General features: G+C 32.0%; 1 protein-coding gene across 1 annotated transcript in view; it reads right to left on the bottom strand.

Moving 5' to 3' along the window:
• Positions 1 to 35: 35 nt before the first annotated feature.
• LOC129220116 (acetoacetyl-CoA synthetase-like) overlaps positions 36 to 14,977 on the bottom strand; it is a gene marked incomplete at its 3' end in the record, with an annotated part of 33,978 nt that continues 19,036 nt past the window's right edge. The window contains 9 exon segments of the mRNA XM_054854458.1: positions 36 to 105; positions 2,009 to 2,134; positions 5,126 to 5,239; positions 5,567 to 5,686; positions 6,500 to 6,680; positions 7,641 to 7,718; positions 10,129 to 10,267; positions 11,391 to 11,472; positions 12,644 to 12,758. Of these exon segments, the coding sequence (XP_054710433.1) occupies positions 36 to 105; positions 2,009 to 2,134; positions 5,126 to 5,239; positions 5,567 to 5,686; positions 6,500 to 6,680; positions 7,641 to 7,718; positions 10,129 to 10,267; positions 11,391 to 11,472; positions 12,644 to 12,758 (1,025 nt within the window).

Below are 14,977 nucleotides of genomic sequence, written 5' to 3'. Positions count from 1 at the left end.
AAAAGAATGGCTTTACTAAGTTGTGAACAACTTACGTTCTTCCGATGACCATGAGACCTTTCGTCTTCGGATTGAACCAGCCTATGTCGCCTACTGTCCAGACACCTGCAAATGGAAAGAGTTTTAGTGAAAACTACCAGAAAATTTTAATCATCATAATCAGAAGGCTGAAATCTATGTTGTGTGGTTTCCAAAAAAAAAAAAAAATCTCGTCATGACTTGCCTTGTACTGAGAGATAGTCTTTTGTTTAAAAAAAAAAAAAAAAAAAAAAAAAAAAAAAAAAAAAAAACGAAAAGTTCGAGATTCTTTACATTTTTGAATTTTATGGTTTTAACTAGTTTCCAGAGCAGGAACGAAATATCATATTTTTAAATTGCCCATTAGACGTGAGCCCTTTAAAAATACAAAGAAGAAACTGGCAAAAATTTCAGCAACGATTACCTTACTATAATGGTGTGTACATCTTTTAAAAAATAAATATAATTTTTTAACCACGGATAAAGACATAATTGATTCATAAAAAATACTACCAATGTTTTAATTCTCAAATGTTTTTATATTCTACTAAACATGACGGATATTACGAGGGCCGCTCGGAAAGTAAGTTCCATTTTGAAATGAAACGAGCTGATGTGTGCATCACATGACTTCTTTTTACTCCAATTTAATGTCATTTCCCCATTATTGGCAATTTTAATGTGGTTCAATTGTTTACTCTCTAAATATCACCAACAGTGGCCAAATGGAAACCAAATTTAAAATTGGAAAAAAAAAGTTGCCAAGTTGGCGACCAAACTTGGAGACCAAAAGAGTGGCGATACATCGCCAAGTGTCCGACAAATTATAACACCACTTGAGCTTATATCGAAATTAACAATGATTTCCTCCCAAAAAGGGGCAACAGCCCCCCTTAGGAACATCCGAATGCAACCAAAAGGGAAGAGCACAACTAGGCCCCACTAGGAGTCTACGTATCAAATTTCTACTTTCTAGGACATACCGTTTTTGAGTTATGCGAGATACATACGCACATACGCACATGCATACATACGTACATACAGAGGTCACGAGAAAATTCGTTGTAATTAACTCGGGGGTCGTCAAAATGGATATTTCAGGTGTCTGTAGGTTCCTAGGCATATATCCACGTGTGGTCGGGTCGAAAAAAAACTCAATATTTATTCGGGGATGAGAAAAATGGAAATTAAGGCCGATTTTTGAGTGAAAATTTGTTCGCGAATACAATACTTCCTTTTTTGTAAAAGGAAGTAAAAAAGAACAAGTACTGGAGATGGAGGAAAAACTTTTATCGCACAAAAATCTACCACCTTTACAGTACTTTTTGACATAGCACCCGTAATTTTCCAAGCATTTGTCAAAGCGTGGTAGTAAAAGTTTTTGAAAACCTATTCGTAGGATGTTGCCGCCTATGTAGTCGATCATAAGGACACTTACAGGGGGAAATTTTTGTCCATCCTTCGTGCAGTCCCGACACTGCTCCCAGTAACTTTCATTTGTTTCGGCATCTAAAGTGGTTGGCGGTACCAAAGTGGTGATGAGCTCAAAGAACATGTTACCCCATAGCTGACTACACAGGCTGCAACATTCTGCAAAGAGGGTCCATAAAAGCTTGTACCACGCTATGGCTAATGCCTGAAAAATCACGGGAGCTAGTCGGAAAATACTGAGAAGGTGGTAGATTTTTGTGCGACAAATTTCTTAGCTGTATCTGTGCTTGCTCTTTTTTTTATTTTAAAATGAAATTTACTTTCCGAACGACCCTCGCATAAACTTGAATCGTCATGTAGGCAGAGTTATTATTTTCTTGAAACCTATCCAGTACCTTTACGCGCGATTACCGTCCTTAAATAGATAAAAAAATTAGTAGAATATGTAATTTAATTAATTTCACATTTAGTCAAATGTGAAATTGACTAAATATGAGACATTACAAATTCATATAACCATAATAATATTTTTATTGGTAAAAATTGTATTTTCCATTACCTGGGTGTTTCGCTAGGTATAGGTCTGTCAATCTTTGATCATTTTGGTCTTTCCAAATATTGGTGGGGAATGCAGGATACTGTGAGGCAATTACTATTTCGCCCCTTTGACCAATTACAGAATTACCTGTAAAAGGAATAGAAGAATCAGTAAAATAAATGATTATTTGATGATTGTAAATGAGCTTCGAAATCAATTGCTTAAAATGAATTTATAATTTTAGAAGTAAGGTCAGTTGACCATGATTTACAATGTTGTAATTTTCTGAGAACTACTAATAAATTATACCATAACCCGAAATACTTTTATTTTTAATAATGCGGGATATTGTGAGGCAATTACTATTCCTCCCCTTTGACCAAATATGGAAATATCTGTAAAAGAAGTACGCGAACCTGTAAAGTAAATGATTATCTGATGATTGTAAATGAACTTCTAAATCAGTTTCATAAAATGATTTTGTAATTTTAGAAGAAAAATCTGTTGACCATGATTTTAAAATTTTGTACTTTTCTGATAACCACTAATAAATTATATTATGATCTATTTTTTTTTTTTTTTGGAATAACATATGCTTTCTTCAAATAACAGTCAAATTCGAATTCGAACTTAATTTCTTTTTAAACGTTTAATTTTAGATTGAATACACAGAACATAACTTTACCGAAGTACACGAACCAGGGAAATTCTAACGTAAAGTAAAAAACAAGTTTAAAAATTTCATAGTACCCTACATTTTTGCTAGAAAGTAACAAATTTTTCAGAAAACTGCTTTTCAGGGGAACTTCTCAATGAATTATTGAAAATAATGTTTTTTTTTTTTTCCAAAATGATTTATCAACTTGTTCTTGCACCTTACTTTGCTTGTTGCTTAGTCCATCAAATTTAACTTAGGGAAAAAAGGCTTTAGTATTATGTCAAAAGAAATTGACAGTCCAATTGGCTGCTAAGAAAACTGCTACTAAAATGTAGATGCTGAATCAATACACTCTCATATATCAGTAGCGTTTGAGCAAAAAAGCAAATCTCTCGCTTCCAGTCTTTTAGTTGTCTATGGTTTTATAACCAACAAAGGAAGCAAACTTTTCAACTATTTATCTAAAAATTGAGTCCAAGTGTATAAATAAATATAAGTTGGCAAGTATTCACTTGAATCTGTACTAAAACGTAAAATGTAGTTTCAAGAAAAAATAACTAGTATACTTGCAAAAGTATTTTCAAACTTTATTTCAAAACTATTAACTTCCTTAAAAGCAGACGCCAATATTTTCTACTTATGTTTTACAAAAATCTGATTCATAATAAAATTAAATGCTTCTGTCTTCTCACTGAAATTAGTTTCATGTATCGTACGTATAATGCAAGGTACACTGTTAAAAATTCAGGAAGATTTTCTGGTAATTGTTACTGTAAAATGGCAGACTTAACGCATCGCTGATTTTTACGGTAATTTATACCGGAAAAATAAGCGATCCCAGATCCAACTGGTTGCTGTGGCCTACCGAGGACACCGTAAAATTTTACAGTAACTTTTGATTTTTACGGTAATAATTACTGGCAATATGGATGCCAGTAACAATTACCGTAAATTTTCCAGAAAATTTTTAACTGTGTAGTTCAATCTATTTTCTCCAAACTAAGTACAGAAACATACTGTGATAGACAGTTATGTGCTCTACAAGTTTTAAAAGATATATAACAAATACTAAAACAAGATCGATATTTTTAACGCTAAAAACTTCAAAAAAAAATTTGAAAAATATTTTAGACTGTTATTGAATTTGAATTTTTTTTTTAAATCTGTCAATTGTCTGCTGTATAGCCTTATGTCTGTACATTGTCTTCTGCCTTGGGTGGCTTTGCCGCCTGTTTGATGATCAATAAAATATTATTATGTTATTACTATCCTCATTTGAATTAGACAAGTTAGCTAGTCTTCAATTGTGTAAATTATATTTTAAAAAATCTGTAAGTACTGTGACACTTGTTTAAGATGGGTTTTTGCTTAATAAGCAACTTGGTAAGTTACTGATCAGAAAAAAATCCTTATTTCAATAATGTTAAGCTTATTGTCATATAACAAATCAAGAAGTTCCTGCATAAGAAGTTCTTGACTTCTAAAATGAAAAAATATATATACATTTGATTCCTTCTTATTTTCTTTCTTTTTTCTCCACTGATTAAAAGCTTTATCTTTCCTATTCCTGATCTTAACTTCTCCACGAGTAGCCGTATTACATAAAGGTTAAAAAGCTGATAACATGTACTAAAAAGCAATGGATATTATCAGTTTGATAAGCTTTCAATGAATGGTATTCGAGTTTTGCATTCATTCCCACATGTTTGGGAGTTACAAACACTCATTCCCCGCCCCCTCCTTCAAAGAATTATTGTAGTTTCGCAAGCCATCTCGTTATTGACAAAAGTCGCAGTATGAATAGGAAATACATGAGTAAAATGTAAGAAATATAAATGAAATGAAGAGAGTAAAATATGAAAACATAAATAAATGAATAATAAATAAATGTAGAAAGAAAAAATAAAATAAAATTACACATCAAGAAAATAAACAACTGGATGTTTTTTCCTTACCGTCAAAAGATGTCGTTTCATTGATTCAAGAAGGTACTAAGCCTTCTTCCCAACGAGGCAACTCAGTTGAATCAACTTTCCTGCGGGTGGTTATCAGGAAGTGTAACCAGGTAGAAAAGTGAAGGAATCGCTCGGCACCTTTCACACGACAGTCAACTTATCAGGCACGCCAGGCACATGTGCCGCAACTGTATTCATTCCGATTAGTTAGATCACTTTTTTTAGTTGATTTAACTCATCAAGACATTGCCGAGTGTTCGCTCCACACATGAATAAGTTGAGTCAACTCAATTCAACGCTGTAGAGCACCTGCCCAATAAATTCGGCTTATCAGAAGAAAAATTGATTCAACTAAGTTCCCCCATGTGAACACAACGAAAAAACGAAAGTCAACAAGTTGAAAGGTGAAAACTTGATCCAGCTAACCGCCTCGTGTCTGGAGGCCTAATGCATTCAGTTTTTTAACTATAAAAAATGATAAACTAAGCATTTGTTTAAATGAGCAACTATTTAAAATGTACAAACCATTTGAATCAAGGCATCGGATGTCTACACCCAGGGCTGGTATCTGAGCTTCGGGGGCATGGTAAGGTACATTGTAATTGAAAGCAATGAAATCTCCGAAAGTTTCAGTAGTACCTGTGTAAAAAGTAAAACAATGCCATGCTTTATTTATTTATTTATTCTTCCAAACTAAGCTTCAAGCAAAGCAAGGGAATTATTTGTAGCTAGCAACCACAATTCTTTTTTTTTCGTTTATAATATAAATAATTATTTATACGCCACTAGTGCAGCATATTTCAAACAGTACAAACTTCTTAGTATTGTCTAAAAGTAAAAAACAAATTTAAACAAAAATAAAAAGAAAAAAAACTTTGATATTTTGATTGATTTTTCATAATGTCAAGTATTTAAAAACCAACAAAAATAACTTTTGTTTGTCATTTATAATGCATGCATAATTACCATAGATATTTGCTACGAAGAGATCTTCTTTCACTCTTTTAAGATAATCAAAGTGAGATTGAAATGCAGTAGAAGTAGATAAACCAACTGCTTTCAGCTTGTCTAGACTTGTTTTATCTCCTGTAAGACAAATAAATAATAAAATGTTAATGATGCGCAAAACAAAACACAATTTCTCTCATAATATTATAAACATCCCACGCGACTTAATATCTACATAGAAGTTAATGAAAAAAGAGTACTAGGAAAACTAACTTTTATCACAAAGATACTATAAGTAGTAAAACAAATTGTTAAATAAAGTAGCTGAAAAAGTCAGTTTCTACTGAAAGTCCAGTGAATTAGAGTTTTCTCAAAAATAAGTATAAAGCAGTGTAAATGCCATCAGTACATGACTTTTGAGGCCTGAACTTTTTTGCTTGAAACAGATATAAATCAAATTTACTTTACAAGACTCGCATAAACTTTTTTTTCTAAGGGTTTTTTTTTCTTTGTCAAGGTAAATTTTTAATGTTTGAAGCAGTTTTGCGCACTTTTTCTGTTCCGCCTTATTGTCTTTATATTCAAAGCATAAACACTCATTTTTTTTTTTAATTAGCGAATGCAAACCATGAAGCAAATTTGCAAAACATTGTTAGCATAAAATGCATTTTGAATGATATTGCAAAAATAGAAAAAAGTAAAGATTAGATTTCCTGTACATGATTGGGTCAATGTCGATTTTTAAACGATACTAGCCACTTTCGGCGTCCGGCTCATCCTCGAAAGAAAAGAATCTTTCTTTTTATTGTTATTTTTTTATTCTAATCATTATCATCATTGTTATTGTTAGTTACACATTGATCAGAGTTAATATTCTCTCTAGAACAAAAATGTCTAACTTTCTAAATGTTTTTTTTTTAACTGCCCAAGGCCAGATTAAATGATCCTTACCTGGATACATTCCCATCTCTTCCATCCAGATGAGGCCAATGGGCGTGAGGAATGCGAATGTGACTTCATGTTGTCCCACCAAATCCCAATAGTTGATATTTGTCAAAGATCCGTGGTACAGCAGGACAGATGCGCCTCGACAAAGAACTGGAAATTCGAGATCCCACATGCTGCAGCCGGGCTTTGGGATAAACAGTTACAATTAGCTTTCGCATAAGTTATTGGGGAAGAAAGAGATCTGAGTTTAGATTAAGTGCGGTAGCTGACTAGGGAAACTTTCAGGATTTTTTCCCCTTTCGTATTTACTTTTGGAATTAGAAAGTTCCTTTATTTAACGTACACCAGCATCTACTATGTTCAAGCAATTTCGCTTTAAAAAAGACTGCATGTATTATTAGCAGGACTTCTTTTCCATTTAATGCAAATTTTAAAATTTTAGGCAAAATTCAAGTGAGTTATACATAAAAATAAGTTAGGTCAAAGTTATTGTCGAAGAAAGAGATCTGAGTTCAGTTTAAGTGCGGTAGTAGCTGACTGGGGAAACTTTCAGGAAACTACAGCGTTCCTGCACTTTCTTTGCTAGAAATCTAGCCAAGTTTGTAGCGTAAATTAATGCTAATGTCAATCGCCTCCTTTCTTCTTCTTTTTTTTCCGTCTGTTTACATTGATTAAAAAGCTAACAAACCACAATTTAAACAAAATCGGCCCTAGGAAAAAAAAATCGTTACAAGTAGTCTTTTTTACCTATTGTTGGCTGGGCGGAAAGTTGGTCGTACTGTTCAACTGCTCTTTGAAATTTAAAGGGATGACATCGAAAATCCTTACTCCCGGTTTTAAGCCATTTCGTTGTTTTTCCCTTTCTTGTCATCCTAACGGTAATTTTTTTGGCACTAAAAAGGGGGGGGGGGGAGGGAGGAGCTGCTCACAACACTGAAATACGTGTTTAAAAACATGATTGTTATTTGTGAGACTTTAAAGTTGTTGTATAATTTTTAACCAGGCACATAGGCGAATATTTCATTGATAAAGATGAAACTATACATTTTCTTAGATACTAAATGCAAGTTAAAATCATATTGAGTTGGAGAGGAACAGTGATTTCAGCAAAAAAAAAAAAAAAAAATACTTAAGGGGAACTTACTGGTGTATCGCACATAATTCTGTCTCCTTCCTTCAGATTCCAGTTGAACACAAAGTCTCGAGTAAAAGAAACCAGAGACTGAAACAGAACAAAAACATGTAAGAAAGCTTAAATGACTGCAACCATGACATGCAATTCACTTTTGAACACATAAAACTACTATTTTTGAGAAAAGCTAAACCGGGTCGGTAATACTTTGATGAGAGATCCATAGAGGAAACATGGGAGAGTTGACCATCATGAGGGAAGTTTGATCCTTCTTATGTCTTTCACAGTTTAACAGTTATTTAGGTCAGCATTTTCCTAACTTCATATACCCTTATGGAACTTTTTTGACAAAGTTCGGGTTCTATGGAATCCTAGCATCCTACATACTAATATTTCTTCAAAGTAAAGTCATTACTTTGTATTTAGTTGTTATAAATACGAAAAAAAGGGACAATTTTTGTGAAGCTGTAAATTATTAAATTCAGGAAAATATCAGTTTTGTAAAAAAAATATTATACATTGCTTTCTTCTTAGTATCGTATGTTTAAAATTATTATATACCCTTTCTAATATTTAATACCAACTATTAACAGTTATGAAATATGTATGTAGATATATATATAACCATATTTATATAAACTACATGTATATAAACATGACAAAAAATTTTGAGATGAATTTTCCACACTCATTTTCTTCTCCGCTGAAAGGTTTTGTGAATGCTTTTACTACTATATACGAATAGTTCTGTAATGGGTTTAACTCTGCCACAAATAATTTCGAAAACAATTATGCTGGTGATATTAATACAAATTCTCTACATCGATCAATTTCCCTCATAACGAAAACTTCGCAATGAATTTTTCCACTGTCAGTTTTTTTCCCACGTTAAATGTTCCAGCAAGAAAAAAGTTCTTCGAAGAAATTTTCAATTTCCCCTCGTGAGCAACTTTCCTCCAAACATAAAGTTCTTCAAAAAAATTTCTCGAGAGGGTATTTTACCCTCCAAACGTTTGCCACTACCAATGAATATGAATTTTCTAGTATCAGTTGAACCAGGGTTTCCCAAAAGTTTCCAGGTCGTGGCACCTTTCGAAAAATTAAAATTTTCACACAAAACCCCAATCACTTATCTCCGCTCTATCTTTATCATCTAGCTCTGTCTACCTACAAACCAATCTATAGGATGAACTGATTTATTTGCTTATTTAATAGAACTGTATCTACGTAAGTAAGGATGGATAGTCAAGCATTGTGTTCATGTATTTGCATGATTTTGAGGAAAAAAACAGAAAATATTTGTAGAAACACGGATTCCAATTATTATTTGTTTCAGGAAATAAAGACTTTTTTAGTTTTTTTTAAGTGGAGGAATGGCATTTTGTGCTTTTGTTTTACTAAAGGGAAATATCTGAAACCGGGTTGTACAACAAACATTTAATATCGCAGACACTTTTTGGCATCCCTCGCTTATATCTATGGCACCCTAGGGTGCCGCGGAAGCCATTTTTTGGAACCCCTGAGCTAGACGAATGCAGAGTATCGAGTTTGGATTGCAAAAAAACTATGTGGAGAATAACATAAAACAAGTGAACAAGTAATAGTACTGGGGTCGCGTTCTGGTATGTTAAAAACAAGGGCGGCGGAGTCGGAGTTGGGAATCGAAAGCTTTAAAATTTCAAGAGTCGTAGTCGGTCAATTACCCCCCGAGTCCTTAATTCTGTCAGGGCTGTGGAGTGAAATTCGGAGTCGGACTGATTTTGGGATAAAAGACTCGAAGTCAGAGTCGAAGGCTCCAAAATTTCTGAAGTCGGAATCTGACATTTTTCTACAGTCTTAGAAAAGCGACTCTACCAGTAGACGATTTAATGCACAATGGGGTCGTTTCCAAAATTTTAAAAGTATTTTTTTCTGAAAGGGTGTGCTTAAAAACATCGGATCTGACCATTTTTCAAATAATTTGTTTAAGTTCAATATTTAAAAAAAAACTTAAATCGGACCTCTTTCATTGTTTAAGCTTCTGCCAATGACATCACAAATGATGAAATGCTATTCAGTGTTGCCATTCAGAGAACAAAATATATTATTCGCATCTTTATTCACGTGTATTGACAACGATATGGTTGGTAGCAAGCGTGGAGCGCAATATTTAATTCGCTGCTTGATTATCATAACGTGGAAACGTAGTAGAAAGATGCGGCAAAGTGAATCATTTGTGATGTCATCAAGACCACGCCTTGTTTTAAAAATCGGACGTTTTAAAAAATTAATTAAAAAAAAAAACTGTTGGGAAAATAAAAGTATTTTCTGGGCCCATGTTATTTTTTTCGCTTATTCTATCAATTTTAGTGACTAAAAGTATTACCTTTGACTGAAGGAAATAACCCCTTTCCAGAAAGGAAGGAATTGTGCATTGATATTTCTGCCGGTAGAGTCGATTCCCCAATACCAGAACACGACCCCTGGTTAAATTAAGAAAATATTTTCTCCATATACTTACACTTGCCGCGTGTACGAACCCTTTCGGCACTCCCGTTGTTCCAGAGGTAAAAGCTATGCTGACAGGATGATCTGGAGGTAACTGCGCAAATTGCAAAGGAGGTATGCTGCTCATTTTGAGGAATGCATCTATATAAATGCTAAAAAGAAATTTTAACTAATAAAAAGTTGTGCTTGGATTAAATTGAAAAGAAATTACAATTTAAAATATATATATATTTATTATTATTTCACACAGGATATAGTAATACTACACCATGTGTTTTACATTTTTCTTTTAATCAAGACTTAATTTTATTTTTCCATTTATCTTTTTGTGAGAGGTAGTAAAATACGAATTCAAAATGAATTTCGTGCTTTTCTCCCCTTTCAGCTTTTTTGATTTATTTTTTTAAATTTAACCTACCAATCAACTAGTATTAGAACACTTAAGCAGAATCTAATGTTTAAAATATTATTAAACTAGAACATTAACGAATATGAAAGTAAAGTTTTTTTTTAAACTACGCAGTTAATTTAAAGTTAAAGAACCAAAACTATTGTTGACTACATCTTTAATCTATAAAAGTTTCCTATGTTACATTGTATTAAATTTACATTGCATTTTTAGACTTGTGTAACATTTATTAAACGAATTCATAATTTATAATTACAATATGATTTAAAAACATTACATTTAGTTATTTTGCAAATTACATTAGTTGCTATTTTGCAGGAGTTAAAATTTCTGCTGGCTTTTGGCAGCCATTTTTATGTGCATTTCTTATCCGGAATTTTCGATTTGCACAAGGAGATCTGGTCTCGATCACTTCGGTTAATCTATGCATCGCAAGTCCGAACTGATTAACCATAGACAGTTCGGATTTTCAAACTGTACGGATTTTTGATGATAAACAGATATCGTTTAGTAAAAAAAGTATTTCATTTATGAATTGGCTATCCAATATCCATGTCACACAAAAGTAAATAACGCTACAGTATGTAATTATATTTTTGAAGAGAATTTTACAAAAATTAACTCTTCTTTGTATCCTGATCATGACGGACGATACCAATCTGAAGGATAAGCAAAGGGAAAATTTTCCATAAGACAAACTTAATAGAGAGCAAAACCAACGCATATAGGAAGGAAAGCAAAAAGTAAAACTTTTACATGAACGTGCAAAATACAGAGCAACACCGATGAAAACCGAACTTCCAAAAGAAAAATTGTTTTTAGAAGCATGCATGCATTACTATTAATTTGTTGATAAATTTACTTACCCATTTTTAATGTGAGAAATATTTTTAGACTGTCTTTGACCAGTGCGCGGAAATACCACTACTTTTTCCAATGACGAACAGTCTAAGAAATCAAAAATATAACATAAAAATATTGTAATTCCACTCACTGTTAAATTAAAAACATTGAGTTTATTTACTTTATGGTATTAATTAGCATAACATCAATAGTTGAAGGACAAAAATAAGCTAAATGTTTTAGAAAGTGGTGCTTTGGTTTCAAGTGAGATAACACTTGTGTTCATATATCTAAAAAAAATCACTCCCCTGTATAGTTTTACAGTAGTTTTTTTTTTTTTTTTTTTTCAAATTTTGGATGTTAAGACTCATTTTCTCACATATTAGATGCGGGTGAGTCCATAGTTTTTTTTTTTTTTTCTAATTCTGTAAATTTCTTGCTATTCAAAACTTTTTACTAAACAACTTGCTACCATTTACTACTTATATACAAATTTCCGTAATTATATTTGATTTCTAAAGGTATTAACTAGTTCTTTATGCAATGTAATAGTGTTAGTCATAAGGTAATTTGTGGAATCTTTGTTGATTAACTAAAACGACTTTTAAGAATTTAAACAAGTTTAAATACAAATTAAGACAAAATGAACTTCTCATGACGATTATTGACAAAAATACACATTGCATAAAAGTAACTCTAAATAGGACACTGTAACTAAATGACTATTTTGATTTAACATTCCTTGTCTCTCGAAATTCAAAGCGTCGACAACTTTTATCACTAAAATTATTAAAATATATTTTCATTTGAAACCTTAAAAGGTTATCGATGGTTCCAAAATCAAGTTTTTGTATTTTTTTTTTCTAAAAAGGAGCAATAAATAGAAAAAAACTCTTAAACCTTCGGGAGAAAAACACAAGAGTTACTTAAACTTCGATTTGAATTGTGGCGCTACTTATATGCTACATTGCTACAAGTGACGTCATTTTGAACCGTGCCTCGTTTTCAGAGGGCTTAATTGTTAAAGCGCGTTTGTAAAACATTCTATAGTTAGAGCAAAGCTGGAATTTTGATTTTAAGCTGCTTATAAACTATTTCTGACCACCAAATTGCTGAAATTCGATTAATCACAACTTCTAATTGTAAAATGTTTTCTTCGAATTTATTTGAACTAAAGTATGACTATCAATCTCAACTAGTAATTAAGTTCTCCTTTGATACTACACGGGAGTTATACTACAATGTCATCATTTTACACGTTATTAATTTTACTTACCTTTAATAAGATGATCGAGGTTAGAGAATATGTCGAAAATTTGTTCATCAAATTGATGTGACTCTTCGACGAGAAGAAATTTTGGTTCCATGTAATCCAGAATTACTTTAGCAGACTGAAAAAAGGAGAGAAAAAAATACGTTACTAGTGCTTGAAAAACTTTCAAAACACGGTGGTTTTCTTCAGTCAAAAGTACTACTTTTAGTCGTTGAAATGGATAGAATGAGCAAAAAAATTAAATGGACTCAGAAAATACTTTGATTTTCCCAACAGTTTTTTAATTAATTAATTTTTTTTTAAATGTCCAATTTTTCAAACAAGGCGTGGTCTTTATGACGTCACAAATGATACAATTTGGCGCATCTTTCTATTAAGGTTCCACGTTATGATAATCAAGCAGCGAATTAAATATTGCGCTCTACGCTTGCTATCAACCATATCGTTGCCAATACACGTGAGTAAAGATGCGAATTAAATATTTTGTTACGTGAATGGCAAAATTGAATGGCATTTCATCATTTGTGATGTCACACGACAGAAGTGTGAACAATGAAAGCGCACCGATTTAAGTTTTTTTTTTAATATTAAACTTAAATAAATTATTTAAAAAATGGTCAAATCCTATGTTTTTAAGCATGCTCTTTCAAAATTTTTTTTTAATTTTGGAAGTGACCCCATTGTGTTGAATTATTTTACAATCAAATTAATGCGAGAGATGACTACTCAAAATTTACTTGATGAAGCAACTGATTGCTATCAAGAGGACCAATTTTCGTCGCCCAGGTTACAAATCTTTTGTGTTCATTCAAATCTTAACTTAAGCAGATTTTACTTTTAAAAGAGAGGGGGTGCAAAATTCCCTTTTTTTTCAGGAGAAACATGTATATAGATGATCTTAAAAAGCAAATTTCATCTAAATACAAAATTTCCAGATTACTAGTTCCCATCATTTAAGATTGAAAATATATATATAAACACATAACGTTATACGCTGTAAATAACCTTTAGGATAAGTGTAGTGGTGGATATTGGCCATAAAATCTTTATCTCTGCATCCTAAAGTGTTTTTTTATGTATATGTGCTTCATATTATCCATTCCAGAAAATCATCAGTCATTATACGACGGGTACGAATTTCTTAGCCATTTCCAGTCTGAGAACAAGAACCTGAGCGGGTAGAGTTCAATCGCAATTCGTGATTGCGAAAAACAGTTTGAATTCAAGATGTTAAAATTTCAAATTAATGCTGGATGCTGTACGTTTTTTCTTTCATTTTATTAACTGCGTTTACAATTTTGCATTACCAAAGGAATTTCTTTTCGTTTTATTAGTTCTTTGGTTTTTATGTTATGTATTTATTTATTAACTTTTTTTTTTTTTGAAAAACAGTTCATATAAGCGAAAGACTTTTCTTTTTGCATCAACCAAGTTTAATAGTGTATGTAACTCCCTTCGAAAACTCACGTGCCAAAATTGCATCAAAATAAAAATAAAAAAACTTTATCTCTCGACCTAAAATGATTGAGTGATGAGCAAAAACGTGTTAATGATAAAAATCAAATGCAATCTAGGTTTTCATTTTATCTTTTCAAGTTCTTATCATTATCTTTGAGGGTCATTTTGATAAAAAGAGATTAAGCGTGGAAACAATTCCTTTTCCGGGTGCACTTCATTCTTTTTGAGTACATTTGTTTCAATAAAAAGTATTGTTTCATAATGAATAATCAAAGAAATATTTTTAAATAGTGAAGTGTTTACTAAGAAGGATTTAAATACTTAACTGTCATCTAGCTAATTTAAGATTTAGGTTCAATACAAAAGATGTTTTTAAAGTTTATGCAAATTGAAGTAAAGTAAGAAAAGCACAAATTGCAGATTGATGCAGTAATTTCATTGTAGTAATTACTGCAGTAATTGCAGATTACTGCAGATTTTTACAGTAATCTCTGCAATTTGTGCTCTTTGACGTTGTTATTTCTTACTTTACTTTTCAGCATAAAGGTATTTATTTATCTTATATGTAAGTTAGTTTTATATCAGTTATACTTATACGATCACGCAATACTGGAGAGGAAAAAGAAAACTTATTTTGCAGGGGGAAATGCACAAAAGAGAAAGAGAGAAAGGGAATGTACAGAAAGACCTTCCACTTTAGTACTGGACCTCCACGTGGTGCGTCTGGGTAATGCTACGAGGGTCAGTCAAAAAGTTAGTTGCACTGCTCAAGAAAACAGAAAAATGATTAAAATTTTACAATAACTTTATTTGCATCTTAAAGTTCTATTCAAAATCTACTTTTTAACGTAAGCACCTCCGTTATTTAAGCATTTGTCG

This window comes from Uloborus diversus, chromosome 4, assembly GCF_026930045.1.
Source record: "Uloborus diversus isolate 005 chromosome 4, Udiv.v.3.1, whole genome shotgun sequence".
NCBI classification, from domain to species: Eukaryota; Metazoa; Arthropoda; class Arachnida; order Araneae; family Uloboridae; genus Uloborus; species Uloborus diversus.
Note: the sequence above shows the minus strand (reverse complement) of the source record. Positions and strands in the feature narration are given on the sequence as shown.